The 19,740-nt window shown below is 43.6% G+C and overlaps 1 protein-coding gene across 1 annotated transcript in view; it reads left to right on the forward strand.

Annotated features, from left to right (window-relative positions):
- Positions 1-732: 732 nt before the first annotated feature.
- LOC149454492 (ataxin-7-like protein 1) overlaps positions 733-19,740 on the forward strand; it is a 62,273-nt gene continuing 43,265 nt past the window's right edge. Inside the window, exon 1 of the mRNA XM_089687519.1 lies at positions 733-939. Within this exon, the coding sequence (XP_089543645.1) occupies positions 733-939 (207 nt within the window). The remainder of the gene's footprint in view (positions 940-19,740) is intronic.

Here is a 19,740-nt window from a genome sequence, read left to right on the forward strand (position 1 = left end):
ATTATACCGAGGGTATATCATATCACATGCATGCAGTACAGCGAGCACAGTAATCGTCAAAAGAGAGGCATGACCATAAGCCTATGATAGGCAATGGATGAGTATAACATAAATAATGCAGTACAACCCTATACCGGCACAAGTGGTTGGGGCCCATTAATCTGTGATAAACGTGACTGATTGAGAGGATTCTTATAATGAAAAGAGTCCCTGTTGTTGCCTTGATGGAAAGATAGATGCCAGTAGCAGAAATCTGCTTTAAATGGTCCCATGAGATGCCCCTGGTACCTTTTTCATAGGCTTTTTTGAGTTTGGGCAAGGACAGAGGGGCCCCATGATCCCCTATTGCCCGGGGGCAGCATGAGTTGTCAGTCTGCCCCTGGCCCTGTGCCTTGCTCTTATCCTGAAAGTTCACTTGTTGCTGACCTGGCTTTATTCTGACCTGAACTTGGATCCTGCTTCTGCCTTGTCGCCAGTTCCTGACCCCGGCTCTGTTCCTCACTACATCTCTGCCTACAACTGTACCTAGCTGCCTGTCCACTGCTGACCTCAGCTATTCCTGTGACCACCCTTCTGCTCCTGATTCTGTTCTCACGTCCTGTTCAAGTGCCTACCTGGCTGTCTTCCATACCAGCTCTGCTCACTGCAGTGTGTATCTGCCTCATGTCTGCTGGGAGCTCCTACAAGCCACACACCCAGGACCTGCAGCGTACATGGAGTGCCCCTTTAACCATGGCTATATCATTGTGTACGACTACCGTTCCTGAGCCAAAGTTCTGCCAGCCTGCCTGGGATTGCATCTCCCGCTGCAAGTTCTCCTATCAACACCTGCTGCCACTCATGTTCCTCTTGTCCATCAGTATCCTCTGTACCACCTTCTGTGGGGCCTGGGCTGGAGATACAAGAGAGGCCAGCCTTGTAATTTCAGTCTATTATCAGGTATGTTACAATAGATCAGTGAAATATGAATTCTGGTTGCTGTGTGCTGCTAAACTTCCCCATCCTAATGTGAACCTGTGTTTGAGAAACTGTACAAGACACAATACTGTACAATAGCAGCAGTGAAGAACTGGAAACCTTCGACCTGGGTTTAAACACAACCAACTAGCCATTTTCTGGTACAGAAAGACTTCTGTGAGCTAAGGAAAACATACCATGCAAAGTGCGTCATGGGGCCTTTTTGAATGATGAATATGTTGAAAGGCGGAGTGTTCATAAAGAACATGGTTTATCATGGTACACCTTTTCACACCTGCAAGCACCAACTTTCTTTGCAGCTCTCTTTACAGTTCCATGACATCCTAGTATCACATAGACATTCTATACTAGAAGGCCCCCCTTGGCTGTGAAGGCAAGTTTTAACAGGGAGTAGGTAGCCATATAAAACCCAGCATGTGTCACTCACTGTGGGTCTCACTCTGATCAATGCCTGAAAGATAAAGTATCTCAGGCCACCAACCTACCTGCCTAACACATAATAGCCTGGGAGCAAGGAGTAGATGGCCCCCAGTTCGGTCCTCAGTCATTAGGAGTCAGCTTGTCTAAAGTCAACTCCAGTGTACCCCAAGTGGTATGCAAATGATGACTTTGCTGTAAGTCATGACACCCTCCTTCTGCTTCCTGCATATAGACCCCTTTGATAAGTCTGTGAGCTGCTTGCCTTGTGTCGTGGGATGCAAAGACTGCTATACTGTTTCCTGCTTGCATCCTCCAGGTGTACGTTAGAGCTGAATTTAGACGGACTACGTATTGACACCTAAAATTTGCTATGAAGATCAGTTCATCATTTTCTCATGGCAGGTTTTACTTTAAATAAGCCCAATCATTTCTAATTATTTTTGTTATTACATTCTGAGCCACAAAAATGTTTTATTTCAGTATGTGTGTAAATGGTGTAATTGCAATACATTTACTTAGTGTTTAAGTGTAATTCTAAGTGGCAGGCCTGCATGCAAAGGCACTAAAAACAACATGGAAACAAAACATCATTTTAATTGTCTACTTAGAAAGACAGATCTACCTTAAAGCTACAATTTTTGTTAACTGGAGTCTGTGAAAATTACATCCACTTGTCTTTTAGATGCCAACTTAATACCATTATTCTTGTCGAATTTGTGCCATAAGGCACCCAAGTGACAGCATGAGCTCTGTAAACATTTATTCTTTAGAAACTGCGTATTTTATTATAACTCAGAGTAATCCCCCAATGGATTGTGTGTACGGGTTTTGTGCCTACAAAAGGCACTTTTGTCACCACTTGACAAGAGCCATTCCGATTTGTAAGCCTTAATACAAGCTAGTTACTAATTATAATTCAGGCTATGATCATCTCGGTCATGGAGAGATTAGCTGATAATTCATCTTGGAGTTTGTCAAACCAAGAACAGACCAGTGTAATTATTCTAATCAAGATATATTTTCCACTTCTGGGGCACTGCTCCCTCAAAGTTTCTAGGCCTGAAAGGATTTTAACATATTGCCCTCTTTCTATCTTAAAGACAAACAGCGTTGATGGCAAGAAAATTACATTATTGTAGAGCTGGCAGCTGAGTGCTGCCAAATAATGGTATTGAGAAGCGGCTTCCTACAAAAAAGAAAATGCTAATAAATAATGTTTTCTTGTAGCACTGGAGAAATGGCAAACAGCTTCTACTTGATTCTGCCTGTCTCTCGAGCTCCGCGCCTGTGTGGTTTTATCAAATGTTTCTGACAAAGAGAGATATATTAAGACTGGGGGTTGTGTATCAATGTAAAGTTTGCAGAGATCAAGGAGCGATGTGTTTAAAAGGGGTAAAAAGTTGAGCAGTTTGTGTCAGTATGCTTTTACATTTTGCTTTAATCCCCAATTACACAAGGATTCCATGTATGGATATTTTATACATAGTTACATTGGTCCAGCTTGGAACAATGTAACTATGTATATACCATACCTAGCCGATGTCCCTGGAAACTGGAAATCATTGAAGTAGACAGCAGTGATCTCCACTTGCTTCCAGGTCCGCTGCCGAGTGGCTGGCCTGTTGCATTCTGAACACAGGAGATAACTCGAATGCAAATGATCTCTGATTGGATGAGGTTGAGAGGTGGGGTGGTGACTGTATGGTATGGTATGGACCATATGAGCCTGGTATGGTATATAAACAGTTGCATTGGTCCATGCTGGACCAATGTAACGATGTATAAAAATTATCCATACCTGAAATTCTTCTTTAAAGTTTCAACTTAAATGGGCTAAATTATTATTATTATTATACAGGATTTATATAGCGCCAACAGTTTCCACAGCACTTTACAAAATGAAGGTAGTCATTACAGTTACAATACAATTTGATATAAGAGGAAACAGAGGGCCCTGCTCATTAGAGCTTACAATCTAGGAGGAAGGGTTGAGTGATACAAAAGGTAATAGCTGTGGGGGGGATGAGCTGATGGAGGAAATAAATGGTGGTTTACAAGGTAGAAGCAGGATAGGCTTATTTAAAAATAAAGGTTTTCAGGGATTGTCTAAAGGTGGATAGATTAGGAGACAGCCGGACAGATTGGGGTAGGGAGTTCCATAGGTTGGGAGAAGCTCAGGAGAAGTCCTGGAGGTGAGCATGGGAGGAGGTGACATAGGAACTAGAGAGCAGAAGGTCTTGGGAGGATCGAAGAGAGTGATTTGGTTGTTATTTTGAGATCAGGTTGGTGAATTAGCTGGGGTCAGAGTTGTGGATGGCTTTGTAAATTGTTAGTGTTTTGAATTTTATTCGTTGAGCAAGTGGAAGGATTGGCAGAGAGGGGTAACAGACACTGGTAAGGTGGATGAGCCTGGCAGCAGCATTCAAGTATTCATTCAAGATAAAAAAAAAAAATTTCCGGCATTGGCATGTAAAACAATAAACATATACAGTATGTATTTCAGCTATGTATTTGGTGGTTTTCCCGAAGTTCTTTTTTAAAGGGTAAGTGCATTTTCAAGCTCCTCCTTGCCCCCTAAGCAGAAAATGAAATAGCAATTCAGACTTTATATTTTGGGACTGGCTCCACCTACTTTCTTGCTGCCACTGTCTATCTGCTACCCAGCAGCGTATTCAGCCTCTCCTGAAGCAAGCTCCACGTGCTACTCTGATTGTACAACAACAACCCAATAGGAATCGGTGAAATTCTCAATTACAGTAAGTGAAGGGTTATCTGAATGTATTCAAACATTATCTAGGGAGCAGAGGAATCAACTTTGCAAAGTGAAGATTTTTCACGTAGTGGCAAAGGCCTCCAGCAACAAAACGGTATGCCTCCCAATTTTCTAGGATAAGAAAAGGGGTTCCGATAAGCACAAAGAAGGTAGGCACTCCCCCAGTTATGTGGATCACGAATCTTCAAAAAAGGGTTGCTTAAATGCACACTCGGTTTATTTCATTATTACTTTTTCTTAAAGCCCAACTCCAGAACAATAAAAATTGTCCCTTGTAGTGGGGCTGCACCTGCACTGCAATGGTCAACTGCTTTTTAGTCAAGGGAAGAGGAGAAACCATTTTACCTACCTGTTCCCCTTCACCTGGTAGATGGCCCTCTCCCATGCTCCAGTGGTGGACTGCCCCTTGGCATCATCACATCCAATGCAGGGCTTTGACATCTGGACATTGGACCACTGGAGCATGGGGCAGAAGATGCTGTGGGGAGCGGTCTAGTAAGGTGGTGGAGCAGGTAAGTAGATCTTCTTTTCTATGTACCCTAGACCTAAAAAGCAATGAAACCTTGTAGCGTAGCCCCATTGCATGGGATAATTTTTATGTTTCCCAGAGTTCAGCTCCAGTAGCAGTTTTTCAACAAACCAAATGCAGTAAAAGGAGGTTAGATGAACGTTTAGCATAGTATAGCACATTTAATGCATTCATTGAGATGTAGACATTGGTTTGAAGACAGTCTTTTCTAATGAAGGATAGCTGGGAGTTATGGCATAGCCTTACTTACACATCGATCGTTACATAGAAACATATATGCTGTACATATTAATACTGCGAAGGGGAATACACAATTACAGTGGGCTCTATGGTCAGAGTTCACTAAAAGCAATTTCATTGTCTCTCACAACATTGGCATGAAAGCAGTTCTTCGGAAAAAAAAGGTATTTCTAAAAATGGGGTTGTAGGTTTTATAATGGTGATAATTTTTTCATTACTATTTTTGTGTGCTCTGAATAACAGGCTAACAAATACTGCAAAGTAACAGCTGCTGTGTTATATTTAGGAGCAAGATACCTAGATCCTAAATATAACAGGGAACGGGAAATGTATTTCATTTCTTGCATGCAAAAATAAATCTGAGTGATCTGCATATTTTATTTATGAATCAGTATTTCTGAAAAATGACACAAGCACGTTTATTCTGAGCGCTTACAAAAGTGTAGCCATAAGTCATCACAAGGCCAGGATAGTGATAAGGAAGACAATGCTCCAAGCCAGGGTTGAGCTGACAGGTCTAAGCCATAGGAGCAGTTTATAGTAACAGTGCAATCTAAAAGAGCCATGAGTGATTATGGAAACTGATGATGAAAGAAGGTGTTATGGAAGAAGTTTAAGGCAGGCCATAGAATATGCGATATTCTTTCCTGGAATCACAGGTTGCAGGAAAGAAAATTGCTCAATTCCCCCATCAATACAGCCAGTGTTGATGGGAGAAGCCCTCCTGCAGAGCCATTGTGGTCTCCTGGATGGGAGCCATCCCTGGTGGGAGAACACAATGATTACTGCTAGTGGCTATAGCCTCAGGCAATATTCATATGCTAAAAATCCGACATGGAGGCTGTACCCAAGTGGATCGATGGGTCAACTTGGGTATAATCAGCCTGCCCATAGATTGATTGAATCTAGGCTGGTCCCTGCTGAACCAGCTGAAATTCGATTGATCTATGGGCGGATTTAGCCTAAGGGTTGGGGGGGGGGGTCACTTTATGTTTCTACTTGTTTTTATCACTGAAAGCACTGCGCCAAGATCCAAAGTGCCAAACCTTAAACTGGGCTTACATTTCCATTTGAGGGCCAATTCACACTTATGTGGTACAACACATGACAATACATATGTTGAGGCTCCCCAGTGATCCAAGTGATCCCCTCCAGCACTGCCCCATAAGAATATTTGCCGGTCGCAGCGCTGCCATCTTTTCCTTCCCATGCAATACACCACCACTCAAAAAACAGTATCAGGGAAAAGGTTCATTGCGCAGCTTCCTGAAGACATCCAATTACAGACGAAACTAGTTGGAGCATTGTTCCCCAACCGATACATCGCACCCCATTCCTGGAGCGCAAGACAGATTCTGGTCTCGGCGTGGCGGCAGCCATCTTAACCACAAGTGCTGTATGTACCTGGTGCCGGTCCTTCAGCACATATACACGTGAGTGCGATGTTATTGTTAGGTTTTATATGATTGAATAAGAACCTTTTCCCTGATACTGGGTTTTTGAGTGGCGGTGTATTGCATAGGAGGGAATCGCATTCCTGGTACATATGAATGGTCAAGTTGGTGACAAGACACATGGAGAGTCCAACAAAAAAAGTGCAGTGAGACCTATCTAGTAATAGAAGGTCTATCCATTGTGGTGAGTGTAAATCCGTGTGTGGTTACCTGGAGCACATGGAAGTGGTCACCTGATTGTTCTGTTACTAATGGCACCAGCACCTGTTCACCGATCTTTTGCTTTTCAAGCGGCTATCATTTGAATGGAACTTACTGATACATTGGACATTATTTGTATTTTCTGGTGTTGTTTATTTTATTTATTTTTTGCATTTTCACATGTAATTTCAATTCACAATTTTTGCCAGTGAAGTCTATATTCACTTTTATAGGACTCACTTTTATGTGGACGTTAGACACATTTTGAAGACTGCAGCAGCCATAATCACATTCATCTTGCATCCTTATTTTTATTTTTTCCTGTGGCGCAGCATTTTCATTGTTATTCATCTTTTCTCGGTTTTCCTTCCAGGTTCCGATTCTTTGGCCGCTTGGTTGGTCAGGCAGTGATAATGTCACTCCCGTGCATGTGTGCAGGAGTGACATCCATCATTGCAGCAAAGGGCAAAGCCAAACATGTACACTGAGCTGTGCATACATGGTTCAATCTACATAAGCACGGATAGGCAGGAAGGAGAGTTTTAGGGTCAGCAATTTTGTTGTTTTTTTTTTTTTAAAGTTTAATTCAACTTTAAAGAGACTCTGCAGAATTTGGAAAGCTAGAATGAATTAGCAAAATCACTCCAAAACAAATCATCTCAACATTTTTCACTTGGTGCATTGATGTCAGTGCTTCAAGTCATATGATCGATGATGAAAATTTCTTCACTCACCTTGATCTAAGCAAGACAGAAAGAATTACAACAGCTAATGGGCAGTATATGGGCTCAGAAGGTACAGGAGAGAGGTCAACTACATTGCCCTCTATCTCCACAGTCACCAGAAGATACTCATCAATGATGTACTGTATGTTCCTACTCATAAACGGAAACTTCAGTCAGTGAAGAAACTCACCAAGCAAAGAAATGTAGTAACATTCAGGGGTAACAATTGTATTTTTAGAAAAGGAAGTCACATATTTGTAACAAAGTGGTTAACACTGTCTAAGAGGAAAAATATTCCATCTTCATATTTCAATTGTCATCTTAGACACAGGAATCCTGGAACTATAAAGAAACTAGCAGAAGATCCGCATGCCAGTGGCATAACAATTGACCCATGCAGTCAAACAATGAAGTGTTCCAGTTGCACAAAGGAAAAATAACTAGGAACTATACTAAGAAAAGTAGAAACAGCAGAGACCAACAGCCCCTGAACTTCATTCACTCAGATCTATATGTTCCTATGAACAGTCAGACCTTGGGAAACAAAAACATACTTTCTGCCATTCATTCAAAACTTCTCAAGGTATATTATGTTCTACCGGTTACACAACAAAGATAAACTTGAACAATATCTGCCCCAAGTAAGCAACAAATTTGGAAATTCGGATTTATCTGCAACAGTAACAAATGTAATCAAATCCGAAATAAACAATAACAAAATAATGAAAATTATTAGTTTTGTTTGTATGTTGGAGGCATCTGAATGAAAAGAATGATTCCAATTCATTCAATAATAGCTGGTTGTTAAGGAGCAGGGTGGCCTGAACAGCCATGACACATCTGCTGTCAGCAGGATCCCCAGCTAACAGCAGAATATAAACAAACTAGTACCAACATTAAATTTAACCTCTTTCCTGCTGCCCTATAGCACAAAGACTGCTACAAGGTGTCAGGGCTGCACAAAGTCATATATATATATATATATATATATATATATATATATATTCGTGATTTGCATTTGCAGTTAGGGTCGTCAATCATCGGGTCCCAGCCAGGGGTGGACTGACACCTCATGGGGACCCTGGGCAATAGGGGATCATGGGGCCCCTCTGTCCATGCCCAAACTCAAAAAAGCCTATGAAAAAGGTACCAGGGGCATCTCAAGGGGCCCCCTACTGACCCCGGGCTCTCGGGCAGTGCCCGAGTTTCCAAATGGTCAGTCCGCCTCTGGTCCCAGCTGGAGATTCCCTGCTGGCACCCAGCAATCGTTGGGGAAAGCTGACAGGGGAGAGACCTGTGTGTAAACAATACAGGTCTCTTTCCTGCCAGCAAGAACATGCTGCTTTGTATTTCTCTGCACAGCAGAGAGATACAAAGCAGCATGTTGCCGTAGTAATCTTTCCCTGCTCTGAGACTTTTGGAGGAGGGCCTTGGAGGCAGTGGGTATATAAATATGCTTGATTTGCATTTGCGGCTAGGGTTGTCAATCATTGGGTCCCGGCTGGAGATTCCCTGCCGGCACCCGGCGATCGTCAGGGGAGAGACCTGTGTGTAAACAACACAGGTCTTTCTCCTGCCAGCAAGGACATGCTGATTTGTATTTCTTTGCACAGCAGAGAGATACAAAGTAGCATGTCTCCGTAGTAATTTCCCCCTGTTCTGAGGCTTTTGGACGAGGGCCTTGGAGACAGTGGGTGGATCTGAGTGGCTGGCTGCACTTTTGTGGTACCTCAGTCAATCTCCAACAGAAGGATTGGCAAGGGGCTGGGACACCCTTAAAAGTGTTGGAGCCTGCTCAGGTGGAAGAAGGAGTAGGAAGATGTGAGGCTGGAGGAGGAAGGCTGCCAGGAGGCCTAGTGGGATGGGGCCTGCCTGTAAGATTGGAGCTGGAGAGGCGGAAAACTTGGAGCTCACTGGCCCTCTGAGTGAGGACCACCTGTATGGCAGGGATGGAGCAGCCCAGCTGCTAGGCCTGGTAGCAGTAGCCAACCTGCAAGCGGTACAGAAGAGGATCTGAGTGAGCACATGCACCCCCTGGGTAAATAGGGGAAGGAGTACCCTGGAGGGAAACCAGATTAGCCCCCTACTAGTAACTGTTCACTTCATTTAAAGGGACAGGAGCAAGATCCCCTGTTCAGAAAAAGTCTCCAGATTGCTGGGTGAAGAGGAGTTCATCTAGGGCCTGGGGTGGTACAACAAGGAGATTCTGGCTGGCTTTCCAACAGAAGAGAGGCTTGTGATTAGTCGCTGAAGAGAGGCCTGTGATTAGTTCCAGGAAGTTGTCCTCAGTTATCGGTTCCCTTGGGCATCCTATACCCCCCTTACAGTAGCCCAGTTCCAAATACCCTCAATAAAATACAAACGCTCAAGGACTGATTCCTGACTTGGAATGCAAGCTTGTGTGGAAAATGCTGATTGCCTGGCTGTGCAGGACTATAAGGGGACCCAGATCAACTGCAACCCCTAAGGGGGTAGTACTACACTACAAAAAGTGTACAAAATGAGAACCTTGTGCTAAGCAATGTATATTTGTCAGATACAGCGAGTCTCAACACAGTTACAGAGATCATCATCTGGACACCAATAAGGTGATAATCAGCAAATGTGTAATTATTGATAAAACACCTATGTGTGGAAAGCCTCAGGAAATGATACAGTCAGCACTCTGAACATCCTGAGCAAGAAGCTGCACCAGTACTGCAGATGGAGGAATAGAAAATCACTGAAATTGAAATTGGCGTGAGTGATTTATCCTCTGAAAAGGAAGACGGTGAACCACCTGCAATCTTGGTCGGAAATGTGCAAAACCCAATAAAAGTATCCCCGCTAGACGCTTGTCATTGGAAGAAATGCCAAATCTACCTGTTCATGAGGAGCACATGTGGATTACAGCTGCAGATGAAGAGAAGTTCTCTCTCAAGAAGCTCCAAGCTTGGGAGTGTACATAACTACCTCAAGGCAGACATGAAATCAGAAGTCAATGAGTCTTTAAAGTAAAATATGGTTCTGACTGTAATGTCCATAAATAAAGAAAAGATCGGTTACAAAGAGATATTCACTAAAGCAGGGGTCTCCAAACTTTCCAAACAAAGGGCCAGTTTACTGTCCTTCAGACTTTAGGGGGCCAGACTGTGGATAGTGGAAGTAGAAATTGTCCTGGTATCTGTGGGAGTAAACAATGCTTCTTTGGTATTAGGGGGAGAAAAATCACCCCGTCATTGGTGTCAGTGGGAGGAACAGAGTCCTATGCTTGGGAATAGTGGAAGCAATAGTGCTCCATCGTTGGTGTCAGTGGAAACAATAGAGCCCCATCATTGGTAACAGTGGGAGGATTAGTGGCTCATCATTGATGTCAGTGGGAGGAATAGTGCCCCATCATTGGTGTCAGTGGGAGGAATAGTGCCCCATCATTGGTGTCAGTGGGAGGAATAGTGCCCCATCATTGGTGTCAATGGGAGGAATAGTGCCCCATCATTGGTAACAGTGGGAGGATTAGTGGCTCATCATTGATGTCAGTGGGAGGAATAGTGCCCCATCATTGGTGTCAGTGGGAGGAATAGTGCCCCATCATTGGTGTCAGTGGGAGGAATAGTGCCCCATCATTGGTGTCAATGGGAGGAATAGTGCCCCATTATTGGTGTCAGTGGGAGGAATAGTGCCCCATCATTGGTGTCAGTGGGAGAAATAGTGCCCCATCATTGGTGTCAGTGGGAGAAATAGTGCCCCATCATTGGTGTCAGTGGGAGAAATAGTGCCCCATCATTGGTGTCAGTGGGAGGAATAGTGCCTCATCATTGGTGTCAGTGGGAGGAATAGTGCCTCATCATTGGTGTCAGTGGGAGGAATAGTGCTCCATCATTGATGTCAGTGGGAGGAATAGTGTTCCATCATTAGTGTCAGTGCATATTTTCATGACAAACACGTTTGGGGTGCCAGTAGCAGTTACTCTGCATTTGAATCACTTTTCAGAGACTTTTGACAGGCAGTGCAGAGGTGATATGATGCCTCACTGCCTGTTTTAGCCTTGTAAATGCTGCACCGCATTCACTTGAATGGGTCACATTTGGTTGGTGGTGTTACTAACCAAACACGACAGGGGGGGCTTAATTTTTACCATAGATTTGAAGCCAAGCATTATGGTCTTGGCATGCGTACATCCCTTCCACTGCCTTTGCTGTTTAAAGGGGAGCTGTTGAGGGCAGTAAAAATGTGGCTAAACCAAGTTTTCTATCCAACGTCTAACCATGAATATAAACAAGCTCTAAAAGTGAACCTGTGATTTCAAAATGCACCTTCCTTCAATCAAAAGAAATGTTACTACTGTATATGCAATTGTAGTGGGCAGCAGTTAAAGTGTTACTGAACCCCAGACCCTGCATTCACTATATCTGGTCTCCCACAATACACAGAACATGGAAATGTAATTATTTTAGTAAATATAAACTGTTAAATACATTTTCTCAACATCAGAGCAGTCTTGTGACTTCTATCAATGTCCAGCTGAGCACTGGTTAAAGCTTGTAGGAGGAGTTTTCATTTTGCTCTAGGAGGATGCAGAACACCTGGCCTCTGTCTGGACAGCACTGATTGGCTCTGTGCTGATCACAAGAAAAAAAAACCTCTCTAGCAATAAACACCAAACTGAGCATGTACAGAGTGACTCCACGTGATATGGCTTACCAGGAGATAAGAGGGGGGCAATGGAAGAAGGGGAGGATCAGAGAAGACAGGATCAAACATCCTTTTTACACAATGCAGAGGATTAACCCCTTAGGTTCCACAGTGACCATAACAAGCATGCTTTACTGCACATACAGACTGATTTTACTGTTGTGGGTTTAGTAACACTTTAAGTAAAACCTTGCTTTGTTCTGCTTGGAAGCCATATGGTCACTATCTGTGGCCTTCCACCGTTGGGATGCCTAGTAGATGCCCACTCTGTAGGAGCAGATCCAGAACAGCCCAGCCAGGAGACTTCTGCAGCAGAAGGGCCCAGTGGGCCACACAGCAAACATCTGGCCGGGCAGGAGAGTATAAGCTCAAAAACCTCCACCTTCAGAAACAAGTCATCAATGGTGGCTTCCATATTTCAATCAGGAAATGTTCCTTTTTTGAAGATTTCAAAATTGCAGTCATAATGGGACCAAATAAATGAAAGCAGAACTACACTGCATCTGAGCTCCACAAACCAAAAATGCTATTTAATTCATTTTTTATAATAAAACAAAACTCCCCCATTCATCCATGTCTCCATGTTTTATTTTGCTGAGAAATCATTTTGAAAAACACCCTATGGGGTTTCTGGCCATGGCCATCATGAGTAAGGGCAGGTGATTCCTGTAGTATTTACTTCCTGTGATCCACCTATCCTTAGCTCAGGCAATTAGGCAGGAGCAGGGCTGCTGTTACAAACTACGGAGCCCCATACAACAACTCCTACAGAGTGACCCCCCCCCCCAAAAAAAAAAGAAAACATAGTTCTCTATTCTTCCGTTATGAATGAACACAGTAAGTGATCGGTACCAATGACTCATTGTGTTCATTGAGGAAAGGAAAGGGCTGGTAAATGTGACATTTAATGGATCCTTCCCCCACTCTCCATCCTGAAGGATCCTGCCAGTGGAAAGAAGAGGAGGGAAGCTGGCAGCACTGTGGAGGTGGGGGCACACTGGAGGTCCTGGGCAGCAGGGGGAATTTATTGGTTCAGGGAGGGTGATGGGTGCAGTGGGGGGCAAGTACTGGAACTGATCCCCTGTAAGGCTTTCTCTGCAGCAGCTGAAAGCCAGCAGGAGGCAAAGGAGAGGAAGCCAGCTTTCCAGCTGCTGCAGAGAAAGCCTCACAGGGCATCAGTTCCAGTACTTGCCCCATACCATGCCCATCAACCTCCCTGTCCACATGTGATTCACCCTGTACAGGAGGACTGGTGGTACCCCCTTATCCACGGCCCTGGGCAGGAGGGTGTCCTTAGCTAACCCCTCCTCCTCTCCTGAAGACTCCTGGGACATATGATATCATTTGCCTAGGCATGGAAACTGAAAAAATTAAAAAAAAAAAGTAAAACCAAAAAAAGTAAATCTGATATACTTTCCTATCTGTTTACTAAAACTAGCAGCATAGGGGTTACAAATAGCCAATGTTGACTGAGAGAGTGAAGTTCAGTTTTAAGATCTAAAATCCTTACCCTCTTATTCAGGACTTTTCTTTGAATACCTTGAATAATCTAGATCCCCTTTTCTCAGTAAACATGCGTCATATCAAATATTTCCAGTAAAGTGTATGTATTTAATTAGTGATCTGTGGGTATCTCAAGCGTTCGTGTTGGATCCCAGCAGGGGAGGCTCTGTGTGACAAGCCATATACACTTACACAGGCCTCCTGCGGGCTCCTCTACATTTCTTGGCATTTCTCTGCCTTTCTAAGGGAAATCAGCCATTTAATATGCCAGCTATATTTGTTGTCAGCCTCTGCAGCTCGTGGAGGAATAAGAAGAAGTAATTTCATTATAATTTAGAACTCAGAAGCAGCTCTGTAATGTTACTAAATATGGAGGATGCTGTATGTACACCCAGGATGAACGTTTGTATATTTGTACAGAAATCGAGGAAGAGCAAACAGGTCTTATATAGCTGGCCAGTAGACCTACAACAATGATTAAATTATTATTTTTTATATTAATTTACAAATTAACTTTTGATACAGGATGGCTTCATGACACTTTCTAATAAGGTCCAGCACTGCCTTCAGTGACTATAAACCGAGTAATCTTGATGGCAACTAAGCAGCTGCTAAGAGACAGGTTGACAATTTAGGAGAGCATTGGGGAGACAGCTGCCACCCCATAACAAGAAGTGCCTGAACATGAACCTTTATTGTAGGAGCACCAGTATTAATTCTACCCAAAGCTGCAATTTTAAAGATTGAAAGTAAGTAGTTAAATTCCATTAACATGTTATAGCCTATATGAGATTTTTAAGATTGAATACAATGGCCAAGTCCTTCTTCCATTTTGCCACTGATGCTGCCCCCAGTAGAGATTTCTCTTCTATCATCTTGTCTGTCTGGATTCTGACTCCAACTGTTATATAAGTGACTTATCTCTTGCTGAGTATCTTGTTTATGCTGAAGGCTGCGCTGGACTGACTGGATCAGTCACTAGTCATAGGTGGATGGTTGTATGGGTGGGTAGGGAGAAGTCCCTCCAGTCAGTTGTACCCAATGGTGGATATTGGCGGCAAACCCTCTTACTCTGGTTCACATATATGCAGCTGTGCGGGCCGCATTTTGCACGGGAACGAGAGCCCATTCATTTGAATGGACTCCTGTGCCCCGAACTACATCACCGACCTAATATCCAAGTACCACCCAGCACGCACACTCCGCTCCTCACAAGACCTCCTTCTCTCTAGTTCCCTGGTCTCCTCCTCCCATGCCCGCCTCCAGGACTTCTCCAGGGTGTCACCCATCCTCTGGCACTCCCTCACAACCCATCAGATTATCACCTACTCTCCTCTCCTTTAGGCGCACCCTGAAAACCCATCTCTTCAGGGAAGCCTACCCCACCCCCTGCTAACTTGCCGACCTCCTCCACTCTTCCTACCACTCCACCCCCCACAGCTTTCTCCTCCTGTGCCACCATCCCCTCCCTCCTAGATTGTAAGCTTGAAAGAGCAGGGCCCTCAATCCCCTCATGTTTTGCATTGTATTGTTATTGTGCTGTCACATGTTTTGTCCCCCTTTGTAATGTACAGCGCTGAGCGAACTATTGGCGCTTTATAAATACTGTATAATAATAATAATAATAATAATAATAATAATAATGACACGCTGAGAAGTCCCTGTACTTCTTCTGAAAACGAAGCCCGCACGGGAACCTCGGTTCCCAGTATGGTTGCGTTTTCCAGTGCGGGCGGCATGCCATTAGAACTAATGGCACCCCCCGTGGGTCCACATTCCTCTATGCGTGTAGTGTGGCTGCACGGATTTTCGAGCGGATCCGCAGCAGCACCACCCACACATATGTGAACCTAGGCTTAGGGTTTGGACTGCTGCCTTTCTGGTATGGCCTTGAGGTCGTTTCCACACGTATAGTTGCAATAGTATAAAAGAAGGAGCGCCCGACTATGAGGCATTTATGGAGAGTAACAACAAGTACATCAAGGCATCGCGTTTCGGGAAAAAAGACTCTCCCTTTTTCAGGGCTGTTCCTGCACACTATTAAATGGGAAAAATTCCCACGTCGGTTATATATTTTCCAGGTTTTGGAGGAAAAAAATGACAGTGACCGCTGTCATTTTAAGGGGCAGCAATGACAATTATTACAATTATCCCTTGCTGAGACCTCTATGCCTGGCCTGTATAAGCAAATACAATCACTGCGGACAGTCTTTATCAGATAGTTGAAATCACCAAACACCTGTTTTTTCTCTTCCATGGATCTTTATTGCAATGCAGAAGGTACAGCAGACAACAAGATGTAGCAGATGAATGAAAGGATTCGTAGGTCAAAACATGGTAATGTGTCCCCAAATGCAAGCAGATTATATGTGGCCTAGAGCAGTGTTTCTCAACCTTTTTTTCAATCAAGGCACCCTTTAAAATTATGGACAGCCCCAAGGCACCCTTTAAAATTATGAAAAGTCTTCAGCCATCCCATTTTAGAATGGGGTGCCTCAAGACTGTTCATAATTTTAAAGGGTGCCTCGGGACTATCCATAATTTCAAACTGGCACTCCATTCTAAAATGTGAAAAATTGTCCACACATGTAGGACACCCAATGTTAGGCGATTTGTTCTTCAAGAGCAAACATACATTTTCACACTGGTACTGTCTAGTATTCCAATGTTTCTTTTCCCCCTCAGTATATCTCCAACACTGAGCTAATGTGACCCCAGCACTGATGGAGAGGGGCAGGGAAGGGTCAAACTAGAATGCTGTGCAGGCAGCTGACCTCCTCCTTATCAACTGATGATGTCATTGGTTGTCAGGACACCGGTGGCTAGAAGGTCATAAATTGTGCGCAATGAAAACTTGCGACTTTGTGTAACTAAAAAACAGGCTTGTTCCACCCGCTGACCTGTATACATGTTTTGGGCAATTTTTAGACATTTTGCCAAGGCACCCCTGAAGAAACCTCAAGGCACCCCAGGGTGTCTGGGCATCCTGGTTGAGAAAGGCTGGCCTAGAGACAATTAGCCAAATTCATCCACAGAAGACAGTGAAGAAGGAAGAGGAAAGGCATCACTAGCTAGTGGGAGGGGATAGGATGAAAGACAGAAAAGGGAGGTGTAAAAACTAAAATGTCCACAAGATGGCAGTATATCAAGGTTAACCATAACTATGTATTGAATTATATTGTTACATAATAAATGTGACCGCACAGTCTGAGCCCTAAGTGATCTCACTTATTCCCATCTTGTCCAATCTCATATTATTAAGATGGTTCTAAAGGCAGAAGGGTTTTTTTTTACCTTAATGCATTCTCTTCATTAAAGCAGTTGTAAACTCTTTACAAACTGAAGTGACTGGCCCCAGATGATACACAGAGATTAAACAAATCCTCCTATATAAATTTTACATTTTTATCTGTAATCTTCTCTACATCTGTTCAAAGTCCAGAATTTATAAACCTTGTCTGAGCTGTCAGAAAAAGGAGGTAGAGAGCTGAAATTGCACAATGAGGAGAGATCTGAGAACTGATTGGAGGAAAGGGACACACCCCTCTTCACACAGCACACAGGAACAAAGCTGAGGCTGTGAATCTGCTGGAGGTCCCTCTTCTATCACATTTTTTTCTCTTGACATCAGGAAAACTTGTCAGAAGCGACGTGTGAAGATAGTAGAGAAATGGGGCAGCAGACAGAAATGACAGTCCTCTGGATTGAGACACGTACAGACTATAGAGGGATATGCTTTGTTCATATTTCATATCTGAGGTTTACAACCACTTTAAGGTAAAAAAAAAAACCTTACAATGTCTGTACTTCCCCACCCTAAATGCCTTCCTGACATCACTCTTAATCCATCGCTGTTTCCGCTGGCAGCCCCATTTTGCTCTCTTCCTGCATTCACAGGCTTTACTGAGAGCACGGGGATCCACTGAAGAGGGAGGAGGGGTGGGCAGGGCCAAGCCGTGCTGTGTATGTCTATGGATGCACACAGCCCAGCTCAGGACTGAACCCGCATGAGTGCCCCCATAGCAAGTGGCTTGGTATGGGGATGTTCAGAGTAGAGAGGGAGGGGACTGCACTGGTGCTGGAACCCCAGAAGAGAAGGTTCAGAGCCGCAATGTACAATACCATTGCACAGAGCAGGTAAGTATAACATGGTTGTTCTTTTAATTGAAAAAAAAAACCTTAGCTTTACAATCACTTTAACATATCCCCTCCCCATCCTCAGGCTACAGCCTCCTTTCCAGCACTTGCCTGCCAAGAGACAGAATTTGATTGATGAACCACTACTCTTGGGGTATTGGTTGTCCTCCTGACATCAGTCATGCCTCACTCTTGCTGACCCCACTTCTGTTACACAGCCACTGATTGCCGATTCCCTGCTCCTCCACACCCTGGTGCCAGGCAGTGGCAGCTTCTTCACCCCTGGTAATAATGGCTGGCCTGCTGCCAGGGTTATAGACTCAGACAGCCTAAAGGCTTTGAAAGGTTCACTGCCTGACCCCACACAGCGGTGCCTAAGGTGGTTGTCAGGACTGATGGAGATGGAAAGGAGACTGATGGAGTTAGCTGAGGGGTAGAAAGATAGATTTGGGTGTCATCAGTGTAGAAATGGTATTGAAAGCCATGGGAGGCTTTCATCCTGGATCAGCTGACCCAGAGAGGAGTAGATTGAGAATAGGAGACGTCCAAGAACAGAACCTTGGGGGACCCCTATGGAAAAAGGAAGAGGAGCGGAGGAGGCGGCAGAATTGTAGGTAACACTGAACATGCGGTGGTATAGGTAGAATGAAAACAATTCTTCTGGCAGTTGTGGCTGCAATCTTTCTTGGTCTACCTGTACTCAATCAAGTGATCCCTAAATTTTCCACTTCTTAAGAAGTGATTGAACAGTACAGACTGGCATATTCAAGACTTTGGACATCTTTGTACATCCTTTCCCATCTTGATACAGCTCCATTACCTTGTTATGCAGGTCTTTTGACATTTCTTTTCTGATCCTCGTGGTTCAGTATCTAGCCTGCTCAGTGCATCCATGTAAGAGATAACAAACTCTCTGACTATTTATACACAGTCACTAATTGCAATATAAAAAGCCACAGATGTATCAAGGCCAATCATTCCAGGGTATGTAAACTTTTGATCAGGGCCATTTGGGTGATTTCTGTTATTATTATGATTTAAAAAGGAGACAAACAACTATGTGATAATAAATGACTTAATATGGTCACTATTCATAAAGTGTTACTAAACACAGGACCCTGTATTCACTATATCTGGTCTCCCACTGTACACACAGCATGGAAATGTAATTATTTTAGTAAATATAAACTGCTAAATACCTTTTCTCCTCAGCAGTATATAACAGTCATGTGACCTCTATGGTTAAAGCTTGTAGGAGGAGTTTTCATTCTGCTCTGACTGTCCTATGAGGCTGCATAACCCCTGGCCCACTGGACAGTGCTGATTGGCCCTGTGCTGATCACATGCACCCTCCCAAAGAAAAAAAAAACTCTCTAGCAATACACACTAAACTGAGCATGTGCATAGTGACTCCTAGAGTTCTGTACTATCAGCAGATGGATTGGGGACAGTAGAAGAAGGGCGGGATCAGAAAAGACAGGCTCAAACAACCTTTTTACACAATATGGAGGATTAACCCCTTAGGTTCCACAGTGCATATAACAAACATGATTGACTGCATATACAGACTGATTTTACTCTTGTGGGTTTAGCAACACTTTAAATAAAATACAGGGGTTTTTTGCATGATCAGTCATATTTCAATAAAAATGCCAAAATTTCACGATTTCTGCTAGGGTATACAAACTTTTGGGCACAACTATACAGTGAAGATCTCATCACAAATTGTATCTTATTCTTTAAGTGATTTTGTACGATCTCCTGGGCAGTGAGTTTGTGGGTGGAGGCAATGAAGGATGAAGTAGAGAGAAAAGCCACACAGGACGTTAAAATAGAACTGCCCTAGAAGCTGACCTCCTGACAGCAGCGTTTTTGCAGAAAAAATGCATGAAGCTTGTAAAAGTATGTAACGCTTTTACAAGTGTATTAGGGTCCCTCTGGTGCCCCTCGAGATTGGAATTACTTTATATATAACAAGATACGACTAGGTTGTTATATACTTCATGTTTTACCTTGCAGATATTAAACATGCATCTACTCCTGAAGAAGTGAACTAAGAGGCACGAAACACGTCGAGTTTTTGGATGCAATTTTAATGTAATTATGTAT

This window comes from Staurois parvus, unplaced genomic scaffold, assembly GCF_062004578.1.
Source record: "Staurois parvus isolate SC_StPar_1 unplaced genomic scaffold, SC_StPar_1.0 ptg000426l, whole genome shotgun sequence".
NCBI lineage: Eukaryota > Metazoa > Chordata > Amphibia > Anura > Ranidae > Staurois > Staurois parvus.